This window comes from Eschrichtius robustus, chromosome 19, assembly GCF_028021215.1.
Source record: "Eschrichtius robustus isolate mEscRob2 chromosome 19, mEscRob2.pri, whole genome shotgun sequence".
NCBI lineage: Eukaryota > Metazoa > Chordata > Mammalia > Artiodactyla > Eschrichtiidae > Eschrichtius > Eschrichtius robustus.
Window position 1 is genome coordinate 27790863 of NC_090842.1, and position 24510 is coordinate 27815372.

General features: G+C 40.1%; 1 protein-coding gene across 4 annotated transcripts in view; it reads left to right on the top strand.

Moving 5' to 3' along the window:
- Window positions 1-229: 229 nt before the first annotated feature.
- The window catches only part of CSNK2A2 (casein kinase 2 alpha 2), a 38744-nt gene continuing 14463 nt past the window's right edge, over window positions 230-24510 (top strand). For 3 of the 4 annotated variants that reach the window (XM_068527824.1, XM_068527823.1, XM_068527825.1), the window contains exons 1-5: window positions 230-366; window positions 1180-1291; window positions 9985-10086; window positions 12458-12508; window positions 22377-22436. In XM_068527824.1, the coding sequence (XP_068383925.1) occupies window positions 263-366; window positions 1180-1291; window positions 9985-10086; window positions 12458-12508; window positions 22377-22436 (429 nt within the window). In that variant the 5' untranslated portion in view covers window positions 230-262. The remainder of the gene's footprint in view (window positions 367-1179; window positions 1292-9984; window positions 10087-12457; window positions 12509-22376; window positions 22437-24510) is intronic. The other variant, XM_068527826.1, reaches the window with a different exon arrangement.

Below are 24510 nucleotides of genomic sequence, written 5' to 3' on the forward strand. Positions count from 1 at the left end.
GCGGAGGCCGCCGCGGAGCGCGAGAGCCTCCCGCCCCGCCGCCCCGCCGGCCGCTCCAGGGCCGGGCCGGCTCGGCCGGCGCCCCCCGCGCCCCCAGCCCGCCCGCCCCCGCGGGCCCGGCCTGGCGCGGACGCCCGCAGCCGCGCTCCTCCTCCTCCTCCGGCGGCCCGCTGCCCGCCGCCTCCTCCGCCCGCCGCCCCGCGACCCCCGCCGCGCCGCCGCCGCCTTCGGCGCCCCGCGGCGCCCCCCGGTCCCGCCCGCCATGCCCGGCCCGGCCGCGGGCAGCAGGGCCCGGGTCTACGCCGAGGTGAACAGCCTGAGGAGCCGCGAGTACTGGGACTATGAGGCTCACGTCCCGAGCTGGGGGTAAAGCCGCCGCCGTCCCCCGCCGGGCCTTCTCACCCCCACCCCCGCCCGGCCGCCCCCCGATGCAGACCGCACTCGCTCCCCGCGATCTGTCCCCCAGCGATCTGTCTCCCCGCTGGGCCCGTGCTTCCTCGGGTCTGGGGTGGGCGGCAGACCCCCCCACACACACACTATGTTCTCGTCTTCCTCTCCCCCTTCTCGTTCCTTCCTCTCCGCCGTGCGCACCCCTCTCTCCCGCTCACCCCAGGGAATGCTTTCTTACTGACAAGTGTAGGGGTCCAGAGACCAGAGCCTGGTGCAAGTGAGGGAGCGGCCCTTCTCACGTTTTGGGGTTTTTATTGGGGTGGGAAGTCAGCAGCTGTACTCTTGAGCTATTAAAATTCTCTGCCTTTTTAGTTTTTTGAAATGAGGCTGGGTGCGAGGGAATTTTTTAAAGACGTCCAGATTCTCAAAGGAGGAGCTGCCTACCTTCGGCTTGTGAAGTATAAGGCAGGTGCTGTGGGCAGAGGGGCACTTCGGAGCCTCCAGGATGGTGATTCTTTGCTCACCTCTCTAGATTGGCTCAGACCCGTGCCTTCCTACCTCATCTCCCCCAAGTTAATGAGGGACCAGTTAGGTTCGGATCTGCGTCCAGTGAAGGGAGCCAAGTTTATGTTGTGGCTTTCATTTAGGTAATGAGTCGTGGCATGATGTATATAGACAGTTCCAAGTGCTTGATTAATGGAAGCGGCTGGATGGGGGTGTGTAGTGGGCATAGGCTCAGTTAATCCCAAATGCTGGCATTTATGTGTCCCTCTTTCTTGCCTTTCACAGTAATCAAGATGATTACCAGCTGGTTCGAAAACTCGGTCGGGGAAAGTATAGTGAAGTATTTGAGGCCATTAACATCACCAACAATGAGAGAGTGGTTGTAAAAATTCTCAAGGTGAGTGTCTTATGAGTGGCATTAAAATTTCTTTTTCACAGGTCAGGAGGATATAAACTACGCCAGCCACATTCTAGAATGAGTAGTACAAGCTCTCATTTTGCATATCTTCTGCCTGATGTCTCTCTGCTACTCCTCCCACTCCGTTTTCCTGTGAACTTTCAAGAAAATACGCAGACCTGTTCCAAATCTAAGCATGATAGTTCAGGAACGTTCTTGTTCTGAAATGTAATTACGGGGTCCCAAAGTGCAAATTCCAAAGGGGCTCCATTTGTTACAAAGTAAACAGGTATTCAGGAGCAAGAAGAGCCTTTTCATGAAGATCCCCTCAATCCAGGAGCTCCTTGAGTACTGAGTTTGTTATTCCAGAGAGAAAGTTGGAAACAGAGTAGCTTCAAAGATGAGCTTGAAGCCTGAGTGGAGGGAAACACCTCAGTGGATAATCACTTGTTTTTTCTCCTTTGGTGATAAAAGTTTCAGGTGGGGTGGATATAGTGAGTCAATTGTGTCAGGAAGGTTCATTGTTGCTTATCAGCTAGTAAAAGTGAGGTCGGGAGCAGTGGAGAATACACTTAAAATCACTAAAATAATAATGGGAACAGAACAGCCTGAATCTGGTTTAGCAGCCTAAGTTTCTTAAAGATACACCTTTGTCATCTCTTGAATGAAGGCATGATCTTAATGAGCATGAAGAGTTGGCTAAATTATCTTCAGGTAACTGTGTAGCTTTGATAATGTCTTATAGGGTGTACTAAAAAGTAATTCTTAGAATCTGTGAAGGGTATTCATCATTGCCAGATTATTTAATATGTGTGCATGTCATTTAGTGAAATCTTGAGATGACCAAAGAGTTAGTTAATATAAGCACTTTTACACATACAAGAGTTACATTGTGGCCATTTTGAAGAGGCTTTGTGAATAAGAATGCGGGATTGAAAAGCTGTTTTTGTATCTTAAGTAGAGTTAGGGCAGCTGTGTCCCTATTTAGAAAGAGGGGTCAGGCTTAGACTGTCTGAAAATCACCTTTCCAAAAAGTGATCATCTCTATTACGCAGTACCATCCTGGCCTAGTGATGAAGAGGCAGGATTGCCGTTGAGAGAAATAGGCAAATTATTTGTGCTGTCAGAAACACGGGGGTAAGAAGTGAGGAACTGATTTTAAAGACGTGGAGTTTTTGACTCTTCTCTTCCCTAAATATGAATTGCACCTACAGAGTCACATGATCTTTTTTGTTTGTTTTTCTTCACAAGCATAAATATTGAAAGAAATGTTCTCTTCAGAGAAATCACCTGGCAAAGGCATACAATTTTTTTCTTTATACATTAGCATAAATGTTTTTAATATAAGCTGCTTAAAATTTCTTTAGGAAATTTTAAGCAAGGCATAAATTGAAATTAGGAATATCCACATTCCATTGCTGTACATTCAGAAGAATGAACTGCTGACTCTAAAGCAATTCCAGAAAAATGTCTAAACATTTGTGCGACGGTAACATTTTTAGAGTAAGTGTGCAACTTCCTGTAGTGTCTTTTTTGAAAAGGAACAACATTCAGGTGTACATGTAAATAACAGTACATTCATTTAGGGAAGCATCACGTTACCCTTTAGTCATCCTTGTAGAGAGCTTCATAGCCTCAGTTGCTGGATAGCTTTTCCCCTGCTCTAAAGATTCGGAGGATATGTTTAGGGAACCCAATATGGAAGCTGAAGGTTATTTTTAACCGACAAGAAATGTAGGCACAAAGAAACATATCTCACATCACTATGTTGAAATAACCCTTAGCCAGAACTCCTGTTTGCTATTTCTTCCTGTCTCTTACTGCTCATTTTAGCACTGGGTTATAAGATCTTAACGTTGAGCACAGAGTAAGTTCCAGTGTTCTCGAATAAGACTTGGGAGGCCCCCTTGATGCTCTAGCTAATGAAGTGTTGTTTCTTGTATCTTTTCCACACAAGTTCTTCTCAGAGTGCAGCCTGAACCACCTTGTTTCCACTGGTGAAAACTACACTCACTTTCTGTTTTTCAAAGCCCTGTGACATTTCTGTCCAGATTTTGTTCTGTCTGATGGATGGAGTAAGAAACTATTAATGGTATTGTTGGGTTTTCTCGTTCTGACAGGTTGAATTAAAGTAGATTAAAAGTATTGTTTTTTAAAAAGAATAGGGTCTTTACTCAGTAAAGTGCCCCTATTCAGATAAGTCAAAGTTATGACTAATACCTACTGTTGTGGTGCTTGGCCACAGGAAATTAGTTCCTTAACAGAGTGCCGGTTGCTCATAATTTGAAGGAATCCAGAAAAAGCTTCCTTTTCATCTAGGCGTACTGTATTTCAACTTCAAGAAGGAATTATATATTGATGTGCACATTGTGACTGAGACAGAGGGTACATTCCTTGAGGACAGGGGCTGCCTGCTTTTTTGGCGAACATTCCATCCAGTCCTTTTCAATATATGACAATGGTTGGATGATGAATGACCACAGAGGGATTTTATATCATTTAATTTACATCAGTAGATTTCTCAGTATTTTTGTGATGAGAAGATATTGGGGCTATTAAGAGGTTTTAGGAATTTAGAAATTGGTGAGCAAAATGTTTCTGTCTATGCTGAAGTGAGATCCTGAGTCTGAAATCTTCAAAGAAAACTTTCCAATCAATAGGGAGGTCATATCTTTTTTGACAGAAATTGTTTTGAGGAGAAAAGGCCGAGGATGGGGGGCGGGGGTGGTAAGGGTTAATGTAGCAGGGTAGAAAACCACTTTTGTGCCTGAGGTTTCATCTTGATTTTGAAAAGTCAACTTTTCAGTTCCTTTGTAGACCTCTTAGGAAGGTATAGACAGAAATAAAAACATTTGGCCATTTTGGACAACTTATAGCGCTTTGTGAGTATCACCTATGTATGGATTTCATCTCTTCTTAGAGTCCTTGGGATCCTTCAAATTCAACTGCTATTTTCTAAGTAGAAGTTAAGAGCAATACCAGTTTTTAAAAAACAAATGTGCAGGCTTTTGGACCCATGCTGCAAGGACTGGAAATCCTCATATTAGGCTTCCTGTTGGTAGTCTTATTTTTTTATTTATTTTTTATTTTTTAAAATTATTTATTTGTTTCTGGCTGTGTTGGGTCTTTGTTTCTGTGTGAGGGCTTTCTCCAGTTGCGGCAAGCTGGGGCCGCTGTTCATCGCGGTGCGCAGGCCTCTCACTATCACGGCCTCTCTTGTTGCGGAGCACAAGCTCCAGACGCGCAGGCTCAGTAGTTGTGGCTCACGGGCCTAGTTGCTCCGCGGCATGTGGGATCTTCCCAGACCAGGGCTCGAACCCGTGTCCCCTGCATTGGCAGGCAGATTCTCAACCACTGCGCCACCAGGGAAGCCCGGTAGTCTTATTTTATACAAAGAGCTTGGCTGTCCATTTTTTTCCCCCCAGAAATAATTATCAAGCTTCAAACAAAGAATGATGGTAATACAAGTTTATCTTTTCAGCATGTTTAGCCTACTTGTCTGTAGGTATATTTAAATTTTTGTACTTGCAGGAGGTAGTGTTAAAAGAAGGATGAGATGACTGTTGATTACAGATTTTTTTAGTTACTTCATAGTGGGCTTCCTAGTGGGCGGGTGGCTGTTTAGGTTATATCAAAATGATGTTTGCTCTGTGCTTTCTCCTTTATTTCTACTTCATCAGCTGCTAGGTTTTTTACCCTCCTTTTACTTTATTAGGCAAGTGTGCCAAGACATCATTGTCCTGAAACAAGACATTAATACTAATTTATCTAAATTTTTTGGTGATTTCTAGTTTCTACACACGTCTCATGGTATAAAAAGTGTTAAAAAGAGTATTATTAAAGTATTAAAAATAAAAATTTGGGGACTTCCCTGGTGGTCCAGTGGCTAAGACTCCACGATCCCAATGCAGGGGGTCTGGGTTCGATCCCTGGTCAGGGAACTAGATCCTGCCTACAGCAACAAAGATCCCGCGTGCTGCAACTAAGACCCGGCACAGCCAAATAAATAAATGAATAAATATTAAAAAAAAAAAAATTAAAAATTGTGAACTAGTCAGTGCTGTTTCTAATATTGTGGTTGTGGGGTCAGACATTGAGAGTGTGGTTAACCTGTGAAACAGAGTCACAGGATAGGGGAGTGCAGGTATTATTAGAACCCAGCCTCTTTTTTACAGACCCAGGGGAACGTGCAGTTTGCTCAGGGTTCCATGGCTGGTGGGGGGCAGAAGCACTAGGTTCACGACCTTCGGTCCCTGCCATGGAGTCTTGGTAGATGTGAGGGGCACAAGTAGGACATTTGCTGGATGTTCTGAACTGTACTGGAAAGATGGCCAAACACTCACTGGAAGTCAAATGGAATTAATTTGTTTCCAATGATTTTTGGAGTTATTCTTCTGAAGGGAAATATTTGACATCAGAGGGTTGCTGGTTGAAGTGTGGGATAGATGAAAGCCCAGAGAGCCATAGGGACCCAGACTTGGGTTCTCTGGTTTGTATCCACAGCAGCATGTTTAATGCGTAAGTGAAATGTTACTTTCCTTTCTTGTTTGACACCACAAGAACAAGTGTTTTTATACTTTTTTAACCCATACAGTTCTTCCAAGTCTCATCCTGATTGCTTGCTCAGGGAGCAGAACCAGTAGTAGAAAGGACTACCATCCTCTCCATGAGATTCAGAAGGCCTGCTATGTGCCTCACATTTTTAAATAAAAAATGTTTTTTTAATCTAGAATAAACAGTTCAAGACGTTGATAATGTAATTGAGAAGACGAGAGCTGAAAGATTAGGGGCAAATTTGCTGTGAAGAAATAAACACTGCTCTGCTCAGATAATGTTTATATTTAGGTCAGTCGTAATGGATTTTAGAGATGCTACCAGGGTAATAAAATAAAAGCCATCATCCAGACTGAGCTTTCTTTCTACTCTATCCTACATTCCTGACAACCATTGTTCATTGTAATTGTTTATTGCAGGTGATGAAATTAATCTTAGTGGGGCAGTTGTTGCTTTGGTAGTGGAATAAAAGTAATCCCAGATTTGAAAGTTCTGAGCTATATTCCTGCCTTCCTTGAATTTATCAGTTCAGTTATGCCTGGAAAGAAATTAAAACAGGACTTTGCCTATTAACATTTGCTGGCATTTATTGAGGTCATAATTCTTACGCCTTTGGTAGACATTACTTTGCAAATTCAGTCACAATTAAATGCTGGTAATTGAAATCATTCTCAGATCTGGCTTTTTAAAAATCTGCTGTGAGTAAATAGGACAGATTACTGGCCTTGTCAACTTTTGTCTTTCTAAGCAGCCAATACTAAATTGGTCTTTTGTTTTAAAATGTTTAATGTTGGTGAATAGGGAAAGAGAAAAAGGACCTTACTCTTGGATTACATTGAACAAGGTTCTCCTGAATAGCTGGGACTCTTCGCCTGTGAGCAGAAACATTCTGAAAAAAATCTGTTTTTCTTTCTTTTCAGAGCTCATGCACAGAACATTTTAAATGAGTTTTTCCCCTTTAAATATTCTCTCTAGGTGTGTGCCAAAATTAATTTATTATTGAAACTTGATTTAATACTTTAATTTCTTTTTTAGCTTTTTGCCATTTTATCTACTAGACTTTGAGTTTAAATTTTTTTGTTTTGTTAAACAGCTAAACTGATTCAGTTAGAACCAGATATTCTCTGAATTGGAATAAATGAACCTTAGGTGAGACAGGGACTTTTTCTAGCATGCAGGATGAAATGTGAAATGATGTGATTGTGATGGAAATGTATTCTCCGCTTTAGTGACGGTGAATGAATGCAGACAGTGGGCTAGAGGGTCAGAGCATCCTTATTTCTATAAAAATTCATGGTCTATTTTCCTTCGGATGCAAGGATCCTCCCTTATAAATCCTAACTTTTTCTCTTCAATTCTTTTTATAGACTTTAAATCTTTGCTTTCACTCCCTAGGAGCTCATTGGTTTTTCAGCTTCTGGAGCATCTCTTAGGTTCAGAGGAGTGAGCTTGAGGCTAAAGGGAGTTACCCGTAGCCTGGGTCCTGTAGAGACTTGGTGCCCTTGCTTTGGAGGGGAGTGTCCTGAGCTGTACATCACTCTCCTTTTTCTTACAGTCTCTTTGTCTTTTGTCAGTATGTGAGAACTCCAGCTGCAGTGTGACTCCATTGTGCCGCTTGAGAATTGTCCTGCTGTCCCCAGTCTCTAGTTTGGGAAGTTATTGGACAGGCGACAATTGGGCAAAAAAATATGCTTCACGTGCTCTATAAGTTACCTTAGACATAATGAAAAATATGTTCATCTTAACTGGGTTGTCCAGGAACTGGGTACCTGCCTGATCTGTTGCTGAATAACGGGAGAACAAAGCAAGGCTTTATATGGGGCATTGTCATAGGAGCAACTTATTTAATGGGTTACCCCTGTACTAATTTACTGTTAGAGGGAGAAGAGGGATTTTGGTGAACACAGGCTTCTTCTGGCTGTTGTGTTTTTCTCCCTCTGTTGCCACTCCCACAGATGTGTAACTGCTTTCCAGTAGTGACTCTAGAATTCTAGACTATTGACTCTAGAATTTTCTTACATTGAATATACTGGTATCGTTGGCTAAATTTTTAGATATGATAGCCAGCTTTTATTTTTCTTTTAACTTACTAACAAAATTTCAGACTTACAGAAAAATTGCAAAAATTCCCGTATCTCTCACCCAGATTTCTCAAATATTGACATTTGTTTTATTCTTCTCTCTCACTCTCTCATATATATACACATAGACGTGTATGTGTGTGCATATAAATAATTATATTTCTTTTACATGTCTGAAGTGCCTGAGAGGAAATTGCAGTCGTCCCTAATTTCCTCTGTTTCCTAAAAACAAGAACAATTGCTTACATAACCCACAATGCCATGATCACAAATCAGAAATTAACACTGATGCAGTGCTGTTAATCTACAGCTCTCATTCTCATTTGCCAGTTGTCCTTATAATGTTCTTTATAGCAAAGGAAAATCCCAGACCATGTGTTATATTCAGTTGTCATCTTTTTAAACTGGAATAGTTGTTCAGTCTGTGTGTTTCATGACATTGACATTTTTGAAGCTTATAGGCTACTTATTTTGTAGTATATCCTTCTCTGGCTGTTTTCTGACCAACTTGTACTTCATATTCAAGTGCTTCATTTTCCCAAAATATTGAGCTCTGTAATTATGAAAAAGGGAAGTAAGGAGTAAAATTCCTAAGTGGACGTGGGGAAGAACCACAGTAGCCAGATCTATTCTACTGAAAACCCTGACCAAGTGGAGTGGCCATGATTGTGGCAGCTGGCTTGGAAGAATGCAGCCAGATTCCAGTCTCTCAATTGAGCACCCTCTTACAGGTGATGCAGTTGTTCTGTATTTCATAATCTCTCTGTTTTGTTGTGTGTTCAAAGCTGTAGCTTGGTGACCAACAAGAGGTTTCTCTGGCATGTGTGTATATTACATCTCCCCCCATCCCACCACCACCACCACCACATACACACAAGGCTTTTTCAGTCTTGTTTCGTGGCTAATCCATTGGACTCTCTTTGCCTGTGCTTTTATAACAGTGTCTCAGTGGTGGAATACTCCTTTTCCTCAGTTATGTTTCTTCCATAGCCACACTTGGGAAATGAAAGCGCAGTGGCTAAGAGTGAGGCCTACGGTCAGACTGTCTAGATTTGAATCCTGCCCCCACTTTTTAGAATTAGCTGTGCGACCTTGGGCAAATAGCTCAACTTGCCTGAGTCTACTGCATAGGAATTTTGTGAGGATGAAATATGATTTATTACTAACTAAAATTTTGAAAATAATAAAGCTCACATTTATTGACTGCTTCCTATATGCCAGTCACTGTTTAAGTACTTTATAAGTACTTTATAAAGCATGATTGATTATGATAATGCTTGTTTTTCCAGAACTACTTTTATTCTTCTTCAAACTCTTTAGCCCATTTAAGACAAGAAATAACATGTATAATGCTAGTATTTCTGATTAAGGTTTTTGATTTTTCTGTCCAGCAGATTGAAAGGTTAGTAGGTAGCGGGAGTTTTCAGTCACTGCTGTGTCAGAGGTCAGTTTTCTCCTTTGCTGATCCATCATCTCTTTCTTTAGGAATGGGATCTCTTGGGAAGTTTTACTAGCTCTGAACTGATTTCAGATTCTAGATATTAAGGAAATGGGAGTGCAGACAGGACATGGGAGCCAGCAGCTGGGAAACAAGTTTGTAACTTGATGTCAGTGAACTGGTCTTCGCTCCTAGAAGACAAAATTACATGCAACCCGTTGGAAGAGCAGGTGTCTCACCATTTTGTTTCAGTTTTTCCATTTGTGAGTGCATGATAGACAGCTGTTCAGAGCTATAACATTTTCCATTTGGCAGTTAGTTATCTAGTAAGCATTTTATTTTTAAAGTATGACATGGGTATTCAAAATTTTATATGCCCTAAATGTAACTACTTAAAGATTTGACACATAAGCTATATGAGTCCATGAATTATTTGATTCTTATGAGCAGGCCCATTTTATCTCTTTTTTTTCTTTTATTTTCTTCTAATTTAGACATGGCCTTTTAGCATAACACAGTGTGCAAGATAGTACAATATCCATTTGATATAAACATTGTTTTAAAGTTTTATTTATTAACTTCAAAGGAGTCTTACTTCTGATTACTCTTGTGTATTTAAGCCAGTGAAGAAAAAGAAGATAAAACGAGAGGTTAAGATTCTGGAGAACCTTCGTGGTGGAACAAATATCATTAAGCTGATTGACACTGTGAAGGACCCTGTGGTAGGTGCCTGGTGGTTGCGGGAGAGAGTTTGTGTGTGTGTGTATGCCAATGTCACAAAACCTGAAAATAATGGGAAACATCGTTATAATATAGTGGGAATGATTGTGTTTGTCTTTACTACTAACTGATTTTGAAAACCAGAAAAAATCATGGTGGCCCAATGATAAAATAGCCACCGCCACTTTTATGGAACCTAAAAGTTTATGTAGAAAAAAATCCCTGTCCCAGGTTTATTACCTCATTATTTTGATTTGGCCCACAAACATTTGCTGAATATTTCCTTATGGCCCTGCTTTTCTCCCAACTTTGAAAGCTCGTTACTGCCAATTAACATTATTTTACCTCACTTAAGTAAGCCTGACATTTGAAAATCTGGGTTTATAGAAGGAAATAGGAAGTGTCTCCATGTGGACACTTGCCATAGAGAGCTGAACAGATCACAGCCCCACAGACCCCTTGAGGTCACTATCTTGCTGTTTCTCATACTGGTCTTTAATTCAGCATCCACCATCGGGGCTCACATTGTATATGCAGATGCAATTTAAATATTTTTGTTAAAATGCTTAATTTTTAGCCATTTTAAATGTGCTGTTTAATTTTGTTTTCTCTCCCCCTCGGGAGTAACTTAACCTTAAGTGTTTATGATTAGCCAAGCTTCCCATTCAATTTCTGTTCTTTACCTGTTCTACCTCAACTATTTCCCTGTTCTCCCATGATAGCTTTTTAAGAAGTAGGTCTTTGCTTCTATCTGCTAAAGACATCCTCATAATAATGTAGCTAACATGCACTGAATGCTTACTGTGTGCCAGGCACTGTTCTGAGTGTTTAACGGTATCATGTCGTTTAATCCCCACAACAATTCAGTGGGGTGGGTAACATTATTGTCCACATTGTCACATTGTATAGATAAGAAAACTGAAGTCTGCAGAGGTTAAGTAATTTGCCCAAGATTACACAGTATCATTGAATTGAAAAAAAGAAGAGTTTTTCCTTTTGGACCCTGAAAAGATCGAGAAGGATGGTTGTATGCTGGATTCTATCTGAGGCATTAAAAATGTATCCCAACCTTATCAGCTCAGATTGATTTTACAGTGACTAACTCTGGACTACATAATCCTTGAAAATGGCCTGCAGTGTGGGCCAGTATGTAGTTTTATACCTAGACCATCTTCATTTTGCTTTTTTTTTTTTTTAAGTTAACAGAACTTAATGATTCCTGTCTTACTATTTTTGTAATTTGTTACTTAAAGCATGTATGTGTTTTACATGGTACGTAACGCAAGTAAATCAAGGTGAATGAAAACCAATAGGGAACCCTCATCCCCTAAACTTGTAGGGGGACAGGCTTGCTCCCAGCCTATAGAGAGATCTGGTGGTCTTATTGAAACTTTCAGCATTGGGCTAGTGAGGAATCCTTGCACCAGGTCTGCTGCTTGCTCAAAGACTTGCATGCATGCACTGTGGCCTATTTCCTAGGTAACTTTTACTTGCTTCCTTGAGCAAAACTTCACAGCCGTAAAGATTTCCAAGATGATTTTATTTCTTCCTATAATCCTTTAAGCCCCTGCTTTTCTCTCAATTTTGAAAGCTTGTTACTGCCAGTTAGCATTATTTTACCTTACTTAGGTAAACCTGACTTTTGAATATCTGTATTTACACAAGGAAATATTGAACATTTTGTACTCATTGCATTAAAGATTATAGTACTCAAAAATACTGGATTTTATATGATTTGTGGGGGAAACACATCTTTGTAACGTGAGACATTCTCTAATTGTCCCTAGCCAAGGCAATAATTTCACATTCTACCTTATTGATAATTATAGACTTTTTTGGATCCTAAAAAGACCAGTAATAAATTCCCAAGACCCATGATAATTCTGTAAAATGCATCTGGCTCATTAACCCAAGATGAAAACTAACACTCCTTTTGTAGTTGGCAACCTGGAACACTGAAGAGTATAAATCTTCACATAATGTGCCAGGCCCACTGACAGGTTGGTCAGAGAATACAACTCTTCTTAAAAAACAAAAAGAAAACCTTTATTATGAAATTTTGCAACCATTTGCAAAATAAAATGAATAGTATAATGAACCTCCCTGCCCACATCACCCAACTTCAGCTCACGTTAATCAGCTTGTGGCCAACTTTGTTTCATCTATACCCCACCCACTTCCCACCAACCACCATCCCCAGTTGTTTTGAAGCAAATTCCAAACTTAAAATTTCAAGAGGTTTCTTTCTTAATAGGCTCTCCCTGATGAGTGAATCTCTTTCATCTAAGTGGGATTTGGGGGTAGGCCAATACAACAGAAGCAAATTACATTTATTGTTTGAAACTTACAAAGCATTAATATTCTCTCTTGCAGTCAAAGACACCAGCTTTGGTATTTGAATATATCAATAATACAGATTTTAAGGTGCGTATATACTTTTTCTTTCTGGCATGGGGTTAATGGAGAGTGGGGAGGTGGCGATAAGTACTCTTGATACTCTAGAACACAAGGGGGCCGGGAAAGGTCATTGGTGAGAGCAGGAAATAACATTGGATTCCTTAAAGCATTAGTACAGAATGCAGAAAGTGGTTAGGTTCTTGCACAGGTGAAATTACTCATCACTCTTTGCCTTGCTTACTCTGGGGAGAGCTGCTGGGCTGGGTCTAAGTTAATGCCTCATTTATAATGATCCTGTTGTAGACAGCATAGTTTTAGGTAGGTGTTAACTTTAATTTTCATACAGATCTTATATTACTGATAGGAAGTGATAAATGGATACAGGACTTGTGTGGAAAACAAGTCAGTGTAGTACCTTGGATTCAAGCTGTCAGATGGCATGTGTATTCATGCACACTGTGTACAAAGCAGATGACACAGAGTCACTGTGCTGTAGAAAAGCCCTATTTTGGGTTATTTACATTTCTTATGTTTATAATGCATGTTAATTTAGACTTTAAAGTGTTCCAAAAGTGTGGTTTTAAGCTGGTTTTTCGTGAATTTGTTTTTATTTTTGTTCAAACACTGCAACCTTCTGATAAGGAGCCAGGCATACTGGACATGGTAGAGCATAATATGAAAACCAATATAAAAGCAAATAGTGGTGTTGATTTTTAGGGACATTTAGAGAACTTTTAGGTGAATATAATTCTCTGTCAGTGTATGAAAGGCTTGTGATTTTGTTGTGATGGAAGTTAGGACAAAACCAAATCAGCAGTTGAAAGTTGATGCTATGGGGAGTGATGCTTTTGGGTGAAAATAAAAGAATCTTATCCTCACATTTACTTTTTCTTTGGTAATCACTCTAAAATAATTAGTGAAAATAAGCAAAAATGGATATTATGACTTACAAAACAATAAGCAAGTTTTATATTCAGTACAGTCATCCCTTGGTATCCATAGGGGATTGGTGATTGGTGATTGGTTCTAGGAGCCCCAGGAATACCAAAACCCGAGGACACTCAAGTCCCTTATATATCAATAAAAATGGCATAGTATTTGCATGTAACGTATGCACGTCATCCTGTGTACTTTAAATCATCTCTACACTACTTGTAATACCTAATACAATGTAAATGGTATGTAAATAGTTGGTGGAGCACAGCAAATTCAACTTTATGGAATTTTTTTTTTTTTTTTCAATCCGCAGTTGGTTGAATCCTCAAATATGGAGGGACAATTGGATGGCTTTTCCCACTTGTAACAAGTTTCCTTGTTGATGTGACTCCTTAAAGGTGAACTCTAAAAAGTGGGATGTAAATTTTTTCATTAACTAGCAGGGCAGTGCTTAGCTGGTAGAGTACTGTGCTGATATACGTAACTGATCACACTTTTGCTATGAACAACTGAGGTTTATCAAGATGTCCATGATTGGGAATGTGTTTCTTAAGAAATAAGCTTTAGTGAAACCAAACATTTTCCTAATGCAAAAGTTTAAAAGCTGGTCTTAATGGAACTTCATAGTGAAATCCCTCAGGTTTCAGTGCTTCTGCTTCCTTAATGAATTTTTACCAGTTATCTAGCCACAGATGTAAAAATTTCACTTCAGTATTTTTTATTTTTTTTATTTTTATTTATTTATTTGTTTTTGGCTGCATTTGGTCTTCGTTGCTGTGCATGGGCTTTTCTCTCCAGTTGTGGCAAACGGGGGCTACTCTTCATTGCGGCGCGCAGGCTTCTTATTGCGGTGGCCTCTCTTGTTGCGGAGCACGGGCTCTAGGTGCACGGGCTTCAGTAGTTGTGGCATGTGGGCTCAGTAGTTGTGGCTCATGGGCTCTAGAGTGCAGGCTCAGTAGTTGTGGCGCATGGGCTTAGTTGCTTCGCAGCATGTGGGATCTTCCTGGACCAGGGCTGGAACCCGTGTCCCCTGTATTAGCAGGCGGATTCTTAACCACTGCGCCACCAGGGAAGTCCTTCACTTCAGTATTTTTGTGTTTCTTAAATTGACAGCTGTTCTGTTGATTTAATAACATACAGAGGATCAGTTTTTAATTCTTAGAGAAATCTTACTTCTTACAAAGAGGATGTTTTGATGGCATATATTCTCTAGGAGCTTCCTTTAAAAGGGTCATGGGAAATTGATGTTTTTTGAGGCTTGCATATCTGAAAACATCTTTATTTTATCCTCCCAATTAATACATTTGCCATGATATAGAATTCTAGGTTGTAATTAATAATTTCCTCAGAATTTTGAAGAGATTGTTACCACTATTACCACTGAAGCCATTCTGGTTTCATCTTATATGTAATCTGGGTTTTTTGTTTTTTTCTTCTGAAAGCTTTTAGTATTTTCTCTTTATTCTCAGTCTCTGAAATTTCACAGTGATGTGCTTTCATACAGGTTGCTTTCATCCTTTGTTCTGGGGACTTACTGGGCTTTTTCAGTCTAGAAACCCATGTCCTTCCATTTTGAAAAAATATTTTTAATGTTCTTTTATTTTTTTCCCTTTCTTCTTTGTTCTCACTTTCTAGAACTCATTCGAATGTTAGACTTCATATATTGGCACTCTATTTTCTTCTCTGAATTTTAAAAATAGTATCCTGTTCTTTTATGTTTTATGTAATATGTTCTATTTTCTCACTGAGAATATGTGGGGTTTTTTTCCCCATTATGTTTTCTTCTTCATCTCTTTTTCTGTTTTCCTTCCAAATTCCTTTTGGGGGGGGTGTTTTTGCGTTTTGTCTCTGCTACAGTTGTCTGAAATGTCACAGTTTTTGAATGTCTGCTCCCTCTGTAGAGTAATGAAATTACTGATTACTGATTGTCAGCTCCTGTCTCAAGAATGCAAGCCTGGCTGCCAGCAGCCCTAGTAGCCTCAAGTTGAGGAGAGCTATAGGGAGTGCCACGTGGACTTTCACTTAATTCCCCCTTTTCAGTGTCGTGTTTTTAAACTCATTTTCCTGTTTTCAGCTCAATCTCTTTGCCCTTTTTCAGTGATACCTGGGGTCACCAATTCTTGAGCCTTTCTGTAGTTTTTCATTGTGAAGTGTTTGCTACTGGGCCCCCTCCGCTGGCAGAATGTTGGGAGAATTCTCAGCTTTTTTGGTCTGCTAAGTCAACTGGACATCTGTTTTATAGCTTCAAAGTTTGTTGTCTCTTCCATTCTCTTAGCATTGTGAGTAAATCCCCCTGTTCCTCTTAACGGTTTTTTAAAAATATTTATTTATTTGTTTATTTGGCTGCGTCAGGTCTTAGTTGTGGCATGTGGGATCTTTCGTTGTAGCGCCTGGGCTTCTCTCTAGTTGTGGCACGCGGGCTCAGTAGTTGCAGCACGTGGGCTTAGTTGCCCTTGGCATGTGGGATCTTAGTTCCCCAACCAGAGATCAAACCTGCCTCCCCTGCATTGGAAGGCAGATTCTTAACCACTGGACCACCAGGGAAGTCCGTCTTACAGTTATTTTAGAGGAGCTTTGGGAAGAAACAGAGGTAGGATGGGTTGGTTCTGCCATGTTATTAAACTGTAGGTCCCCTTTGAATGTTCAAACAATGCCATTTTAGTCAACTTAAAATATCTTAAATATCAGGAAGAGCAAATCATAACAGGAAAATTACTTTTTTTTCCAGATAGTATGACAGGCCATAAGTGGGGAAATCAGTTGATTTATTGTCCAGTGTCCTTCAGGCTTATTATTTTGTCCTGTGTCCATCTTATTAGGAAAGGATGTTTTTATTTATTTTTAAAATTTTACTGTTAAGTGTATTAATAACTGGTTTTAAGGTATCATCCAGAGGAGGTTTGTCCCTGGTTTAAATATCAGGGATGAATCGACAGTGACACAGCCTGTTCTTTTCAGTATTTTTTATTGATACAATGGATAATAAATTTTTATCTGTAATTTCTTTTTATTGTAGAGTCTTTCTCATTTTGGTATCAAGGTTATACTGACTTCATAACATAAGTTAGATAGCTTTTCCTTTCTATTCTCTGAAAGTTTATATAAAATAGGGATGATCTAGGTAGTAGGTATCTTCTGAGGTGGGGAGGGGAGACTTTGAACTACACTATCCTTTTTAAAACATACTGTTGGTTAAAGTTTTATCCTGGTTTTCTCTCTTCCTGAGTCTATTTGGATAATTATTCCTAAAGTTGTCTACTTTAAATTATATTTGCATAAAGCTGTTAATAGAATTCTCTTAGGACTTAAAAACTTAATATGTCTCTAATTATGCTTTCCTTTACATTTGTAATATTATTTGTACCTTTACTCTCGTTTCTCTTTTTTTTTTTTTTTTTTTAATCAGTGTTGCTAGAGCTCTCTTATTAATGCTTTCAAAGAATTGCCTTTTGGTTTTGTGCTCAGAGAATTTATGTTAGGATTTCGATTTCATTCTGTTTCTGCTCCTGTCTTAATTATTTTGTTCCAACTTTTCTTCTTTCTTCCTTAATTATTTTCTTTCTTGGGTTTTCACTGTTTTTTCCTGTTAACTTCTTGAGTTGAATTCAGCTCATTTGATTTGTTTCTGTCTTTCTTGATTGGTAGTAAATGTGCTTTAAGTCTATACAACCCCAAGCACCATTGTAGCTACATTCCATGGTTATGTAACTCACTTCTATATAGTTTTCAGATTACAAGTACAGATTCCAAACTTGTGGATTTGGGTTTTTCTCCCCAAATCTTTTACTTTGAAAAATTTAAAATCTACTGAAAATTGGAAAGAGTAGCACAGTTAATACCCTTACATTATCTAGATTTACTAGCTGTTATTATTTTGCCACATTTGTAGTTATTTCTCACCCCTTCCCAACCCTCCCCTCTTTGTCTTTCTTTTTGTTGAAGTCATCCTAAAGTAAGTTGTAATCATCATGATACTTCACTTTTAAATATGCCATCACTGGAACTAGGTAGGACATTTTCCTGTATAACCACAATACTGTTAGTACACTTAAGAAATTTAATATTTATATTATAATGCCATCTAATATATAGTATAGAGTTTATATTCAAAAGTTTCCCAGTAATTATTGTCCTGGGAATGTCCATTCCGGATCCACTTGGTATTTTTTTGTTTATTTTTTTTTTAATGATTCTTTTAGCTGGTTCCTAATTTGATTGCACTGTGTCCAGAAAACATCTGTATAATGTTGATTATTTGGAATTTGTTGATGGTTGCTTTGTGGCTTTGGTACACAGTCATTTTTTTATATCAAGCTTGTTAATTTAAATCTTGTCCAGATCTTCTGTGGCCTTGATAATTTTTTCCCTTGATATTTTATTTTGTGGTAGTGGTACTGGTTTGGTCAGTTTCTCCTTAAAATCATCAGTTATGGTTCGTATATGTCAAAGTGATAATAAAAGATACATGGTGATACTTGGAACAAAAGACAAAATTTGAAAGCAAATGAATAGGAAAAGCCAGTTTCTAAAAGTTGGAATGAATAGTTATAGAAAACTCCCAAACTCAGAATTGTCTCAAGGAAGCTAAGGTACTGTTTTAAGGTAGAAAGAGTTTTTTGTTGAGACATGCTTCTCAGTTTTCTATGCCTTTGGAAAAGTCTCAGTAAAAATAAGTATACATTTTAAGTAAAATATGTATCATTTGGGCATTTAAAAATTGTTTAAGACATCCCAAATGGGCTCCATCTTGAGAAGAAGGTAGACCCATATTAATCTTTGGAAAATTTCATATCATTCACATAGAATTAGGCCTTGACTACCTGGTTATCTTGAGGCCTTGTTAATGCTGTTAGGGTCTGATGTGGAGATGGTGCATTCACAGACTAAATAAAGTTTCCTTAATTGGGGGAACAAAATTTACTTTTATTATAGATCACTGACATTATTTTGTCATTTCTTTGTAAGACATTTTCGGGTGATTTGTAGTAACTTTGATGTTCTTGATTAATGATTTTTTCTGCTTCCTTAAGTTTCTAAAAATGTTGCCCTTGGTTTCATTCTGGATCTTGGGGTTATGTGTAAACAGTGCTATAAAATGGGTGCCTCCTGCATTCAGCACCTTTCACTTTTACTTTATTTCGCACTCGCCCCACTTTTTCTTCTCCCCTACGTGGGGACCACTGGTTTCTGGACATAGACCAAGCTGTGTATGGCAGGGAATATGCAAGCTGTGTGTGCAGCGTGAGAGTTTGCTGTGCTGGTGATTCCCACATCTGGCTGGGAACCTTCTTGAAGTGAGAAGTCCTCCTGAATGACAGTCGTTAGGGATGGGGCCTTGGAATCTAGCTGCACCACGACTGGAGCCTAAAGAACTATCTGTGTGTAGACAGCATGAGTGAGGCCCACTTGTGGCCATTCCTTTCTGGATGTTGGTTTTAGACCAAGAAGGCACTGATTCTTTTGGTCAAATTGCATTTTTCCCATTCTTCTTCTTGGACCTTCTGAGGTTAATTAAAAGTCCCAGGAGAGGGGGCTTCCCTGGTGGCGCAGTGGTTGAGAATCTGCCTGCCAATGCAGGGGACACAGGTTCGAGCTCTGGTCTGGGAAGATTCCACATGCCGCGGAGCAACTAGGCCCGTGAGCCACAACTACTGAGCCTGCGCGTCTGGAGCCTGTGCTCCGCAACAAGAGAGGCCACGATAGTGAGAGGCCCGTGCACTGCGATGAAGAGTGGCCCCCGCTTGCCGCAACTAGAGAGCGCCCTCGCACAGAAACGAAGACCCAACACAGCCATAAATGAATGAATGAATAAATAAATAAACAAACAAACCCAAAGTTTAAAAAAAAAAAAAACGTCCCAGGAGATTTCTACCTTGGGCCCTTTGAATAGTCCTGGAGTATAACTGACTTCTAGGGAAATGCCAGTGTGTTTGAGACTTAGAAACTATTCACCAATCCTAGTTTGGTTCCATTCTCAGCACCTTTGTAATCTTCCGGGAAGTATAGGCTTGTTTTGTTTTTGGTAAGTCACTTACTTTATGAAAACGTAAATAAAACTAACTTCCTGACAACATTTTGCAGTTGGTCGGTTAAGGATGTTCTCCACGTAGCTGACTAAGAAGAATGGAGGAGAAGTGTGCTTCTTGTGAAATTTCCCTTCCTAATTTGTCATGGAATCTTAGTACTTCTGTTTCTTGAGGACAGTTTTAATTTTGTCCCATTGACTAGTGAGCATCGTCAAAGACATTTATTGACTGCCTTCTGTGTACAAGCACAGAATTGCCACACGTGTTATGGGCTATATAAAACATGTTATTCTGCTGTGCAAGGACAGAGTTGCTGTCCACAGACAGAGTTGTACGGTGGACCCTTGACATGCCTGAGGGAAGGAAAGTTCAGAGATCTTTAATCACCAAATCGGTGACTGCCAGCAGCTGTGGCATCCGTTCCTCCCCAGCATGCATATGCCTCGATGTGCAGGGGTGGTGGCGTGGGGCTCTTGGCATGTGGGCAAGGTGAAGAAACCTCTTGTTGTTCACAGCAGAGTGAGAAAGTATCCTGAGAACTTCACCACCAGTACCCGAGTGCAGAACATTAACTCTGGGGACGCTGCTGCTGTCGGTGTCCTGTGAGCGCCCCAGAGAACGGTGAATAGCCTGGGGGTTCAGAGAAGGAAGAGACCACTGTGGGCTCTGTGGCACCCGGATGGGATGGTTATGACTTTACCAGCTAAGGGGGAGGGGCAGGCATTCTAGATTTGGGGGAGGGAAGAACAGAGGTGGCAAAGACAGGTCTCTTTGGTCAGAGTGGGGAACTCCTGGGGGCTGCAGTGAAGAAAGAGCTACAAAGGTTGGAGGAAGCTACTCCCTGGACTCTGGTGAGTCCTGAATTTCAGGCCTGGGTGGTAGAATGTTACAGGTGTAGTTTGGTCTCCTCCTTCCCAGAGCTCCTGAAAAATGAAAGTGAGTATCATCCTGTCACTCAGGACTTTGTAACGTATTAGGCCTAAACGCTATAGTCAGCTAGTGTTTTTTGTGTTACGTAAAATTGATATTGGTTAGAGTAGCTATAAATACTGTGTTGGCAGTCCAAGGACATTTGTTTTTATGCCTTAACACTCACGTGGATGCTTGGGATAGATACCGCATGGTATGAGAGGAAAGCCTTCCGCAGATAAAGGTCCAAATAATAAAATAGCCCATGTTTGTTTTCTGGAAATAGAATATTCTAGCCCTCTGAGGGTTACTAGAAAATGCCCTTTTCACTTTCATTGTCTGTTTATTGACTTGAGGTTCAACTTGGCACAGACTCTGGGAGTGATCTCCTTAACTCTCAGAGGAAGAGCTGATTTGGCACCCGAAGAGATGTTATCTTCGGCCTGTGTCTGTACATACAGACTGTCAGTGTGCTGCTGAGAAGCCTTTTTTGCTATGCAGAGCTGGGGGAGAACAAAACACTTGGGTGTTTAGCTGTTATGCAGTTGAGTCTCTCGGGAGCCGAAGTGGTGGCACGTTCATGCCATTGGGCCTAAACGCGGTTCAGTCCCAAGCAGGGTCAGCCTCCAGTAGTGGAGCAGCTCCAAGCCACCACCAGTATACTGGAAAGTATGTGTTCATTTTCTACAGTGCCATGAGTGAAATCAGACACTCTTACTAAGTTGGAGGGATAATTACTCTTACTGAAAAGGGGAAATTTGAGAAAGAGGCCAGGAGTCCTGGTGTTCGAAAATGTTGGATTCGATTCTTGGTAAATCGGTTGTTTTTCGTAAAAAAAATTTTTTGAACAGGTAGTATGTTTACATGGATCTAAAATATAAAGCGGTACACAGTGAAAAGTCATTCTTGCAGATACAAATATGTATGTGTAGTTTTAGTTTCCCCTCCTTTTTTACACAAACACATTGTATACGCTGTTCTGTGCTCCTTGGAGAGATTCGCTACATGGCTTGAGTCTTCCAGTAAAGAGAGAAACAAAATAGGTTTAATAAAGGTGTACTGATTAATTTTACAGAAGGTGCTGCTTGGACTGATGGGGAAAGAGATTTACTTGGAATTGATTGTCTAAAATAATAATATAGTTTCTGATGGGGGTTTGTGATGATTTAAATGAACCTGGCTGTGTAAATTCTACTCCGTCTCTTAGAAATTGAAATCAAACAAACAAAACTCCCGGTGAGTGGGTCTTTGGATTACCAATTATGAAAACTTACATTGGTATGTCATTTAGGCCTGTAATCATTTTCAGAACTGGTATCCATCCATTCCTCCCTCCCTCCCTTCCTTTTTTCCTTCCTTCCTTCCTTTTTTTTAAACATCTCACTCCACCACTCCTTTTTTTCCCCCCTAAACATTTTACGTCTTTAGCTTCCATCAGTTTTTGCCAATGAAGTGTTCTTTTTTCCAGCCTGGAATTGGTTTTGAGGGAGTGGAGGTTATAGATTTTTTTTTGAAGTCTCTTGCCGTCTCCAAATGCTATAGCAGTTCATTTTCCTTGGGTTTCATGAACAGACTGTCTTGCCATCATTTTACCATGTGGGCTGATGAAGTTTTTCAGATTCTGCTGTCTGCTCAGAACTTGGTTCTCTAAAGTAAACTGTGGTGCTGCAGTGGGGTTAGTTTGTTTGAAGTTCAGTAAGAATATGAGGACAATTTGGACTTCATAATAATGTAATTGTGGGTGTTGAAGTCATGGAGCATTACACAGGTTTTTAGAAGATCCAAGTTGGTGTAAATGGTTTTTTTCTTCTCCCCTTGGAATTCCTTTCGTTTTTTCTTCTGAAGACCGAAGTGTTAGACCCTTGTCTTTAGTCTTTGTCCTCATTTGTTCCAGATCAGGTAGTAAAAAGTTCTGGGATTCTTCAGTGACTTAGGCACTAAGTTTACAGAGAATAATGACCAACTTTGGATAACAAGATGCAATAAGACTAAATTAACTTAATGTTTTCTGAAATCTGTTTCAGCAACTCTACCAGATCCTGACAGACTTTGATATCCGGTTTTATATGTATGAACTACTTAAAGTAAGTGACAGTCATAAACCGTGAAATTTTTCAGGATTATTCATTAAAGAAGTTTTCGAGAGGACACAGAGACCTCAAGAATATTTCTTGATACCCAGAGAATTTAGTGGTGTTTTTTGGTTTGGGGTGGGGGGTTAACTTACATTGAGGCCTCCATTGTGGAATCTTTCATAGAAACTTCAGTGGAACTGAGAAAAATGGCTAAGTTAGTGGTACTGGGGACATTATACCAGAGTTTAGAACATAACTCTGGTTGGTCCTTGTTTTTTTGTTTACTGTTTTTCGTTTTGTTTTGTTTTTGCTGCTTAATTAATACTTACCACTAGTTTTCATTACATAACAAATCACCCCAAACTTAGTGACTTTTTAAAAATGATTTATTATTTCCCATAATTCAGTGGGTTGGCTGAGTGAGTCTTTTGGTCTGGGTCAACTTGACTAGGGCAAGATGGTCCAGGATGGCCTCATTCACGTATCTGGGATGGCAGCTGGAATAGCTGAGGTCTCATTCTCCAGAAGGATGGTCTGGGCTGCTTCCCATGGTGGTCTCATCAGGTCCTAAGAGCAATAGAGGGCAAACCTCGATATATGTAAGCACTCTTCAAGCCTCTGCTTGTGTCACGTTTGCTGATGCCCTATTGTCCAAAGCAAGTCACGTGGCCAAACCTAGAATCAAAGGGTGGAGAAGTAGACTCCACTTTTCACGGGCAGAGCATTGAAGTCACATCGTGGAAGGACATGCATACAGGGATGGTGGGCATTTTACGGCCATCCTTTTCTTGCCACTTCTCATAGTCCCCTTCTTGTATGAGATAACCCACCCGTTTAACCCCGGCTGGTTAACCTTAACATGCAAGGAGAGGTGATGGGTGGACCTTCTAGGAGACTGAAATTTTCAAGTGTTATTGATTGACAGAGGAGTGATCTTTTCTAATTTGGTTAGATAAACGCTTAAGTAAAGAATTCTAAAAAGGTTTTTAAAATGGAATACAGTGTTTTTTTAGGGTCATGGATCACTAAGAATCTAATGAAAGCTATGAACCCCACCCCCCGCCCCACGCTGCCAATGCATGTAAAAATATACATACAGCATTACATAAAGTTATAGGGTGGAATGGTTGGGTCTCAATTTAAGAACTTCTAAAAGAATATAGATGTGTCTAAGGTATTTGGTATTATTGAAGAAAATTGTCAGGATGGAGTTTTGATGGGATTATGAACAGCTGCTCGAAGAAAATACAAGTTAAATCAAGGCTTAGGCTTTAAGGAATGGGAATTTGAAGGACTAGCTTTATGTGAAGTCAGTGTGTTTTCTTACAAGCACTTACACAAACTACTTATCATTCGAGCCAAGGTGGTGGATTCACTCTTATGGCGAATGGGTCTTTCTTTGTCATTAAGATCAGAAAGATGAAGAAAGTAGAGCTTGGTTTATCACACCTTTCTACCTTTCTTCATATCCCCTCCAGGCTAGAATGGAAGGCCTTGGTGGGCAGAGGTTTGCAGTGCTGTGAACTGTCAGGCTAGTCTTTTTCCTAGGGCTTCTCAGAAAATCCCAGGCATTCACTCCGTGAGAGCAGCAATCCAAATCTCACAGTTGGTTATTTTTTTTTAAGTAAGGTATTAAGATTTTGTGGTTAGCTAGCACACCAAAGGTAAGATATATAACCTAGTGCAGTTGTCCTTAGATCAGGTAACAGCATCGCAGTGATACAGGCTGGTCATTCCGATGGCAGTGTCTGATGTCCTCTCTGCCTTCTGGGGATAGCAGCTATGCGGTGGGGCATACTTTGTGCTAATGAGGCAGAGCCCCAGATGAAAGTTGAAAAACCTCTTTCATGCTTAATGATCAGAAACAATCAGATTTTTAAATTGAAATAATTCCCCCAAGGAATTTAAAAGCAGTCAGTAACTCCACAGGGAATCTGACTAGTGGCAAAAGAATTTATTCCCTTACTGTATTTGTCCAGCCTCTGCTTTCGTCAGGTATTTTTCACACCTCAGGTACTGTGGTCCTAATTAGTTTATTCCTTTGGACAAAGACCAGGCAAAATAACAGAATCAACACTTGCTA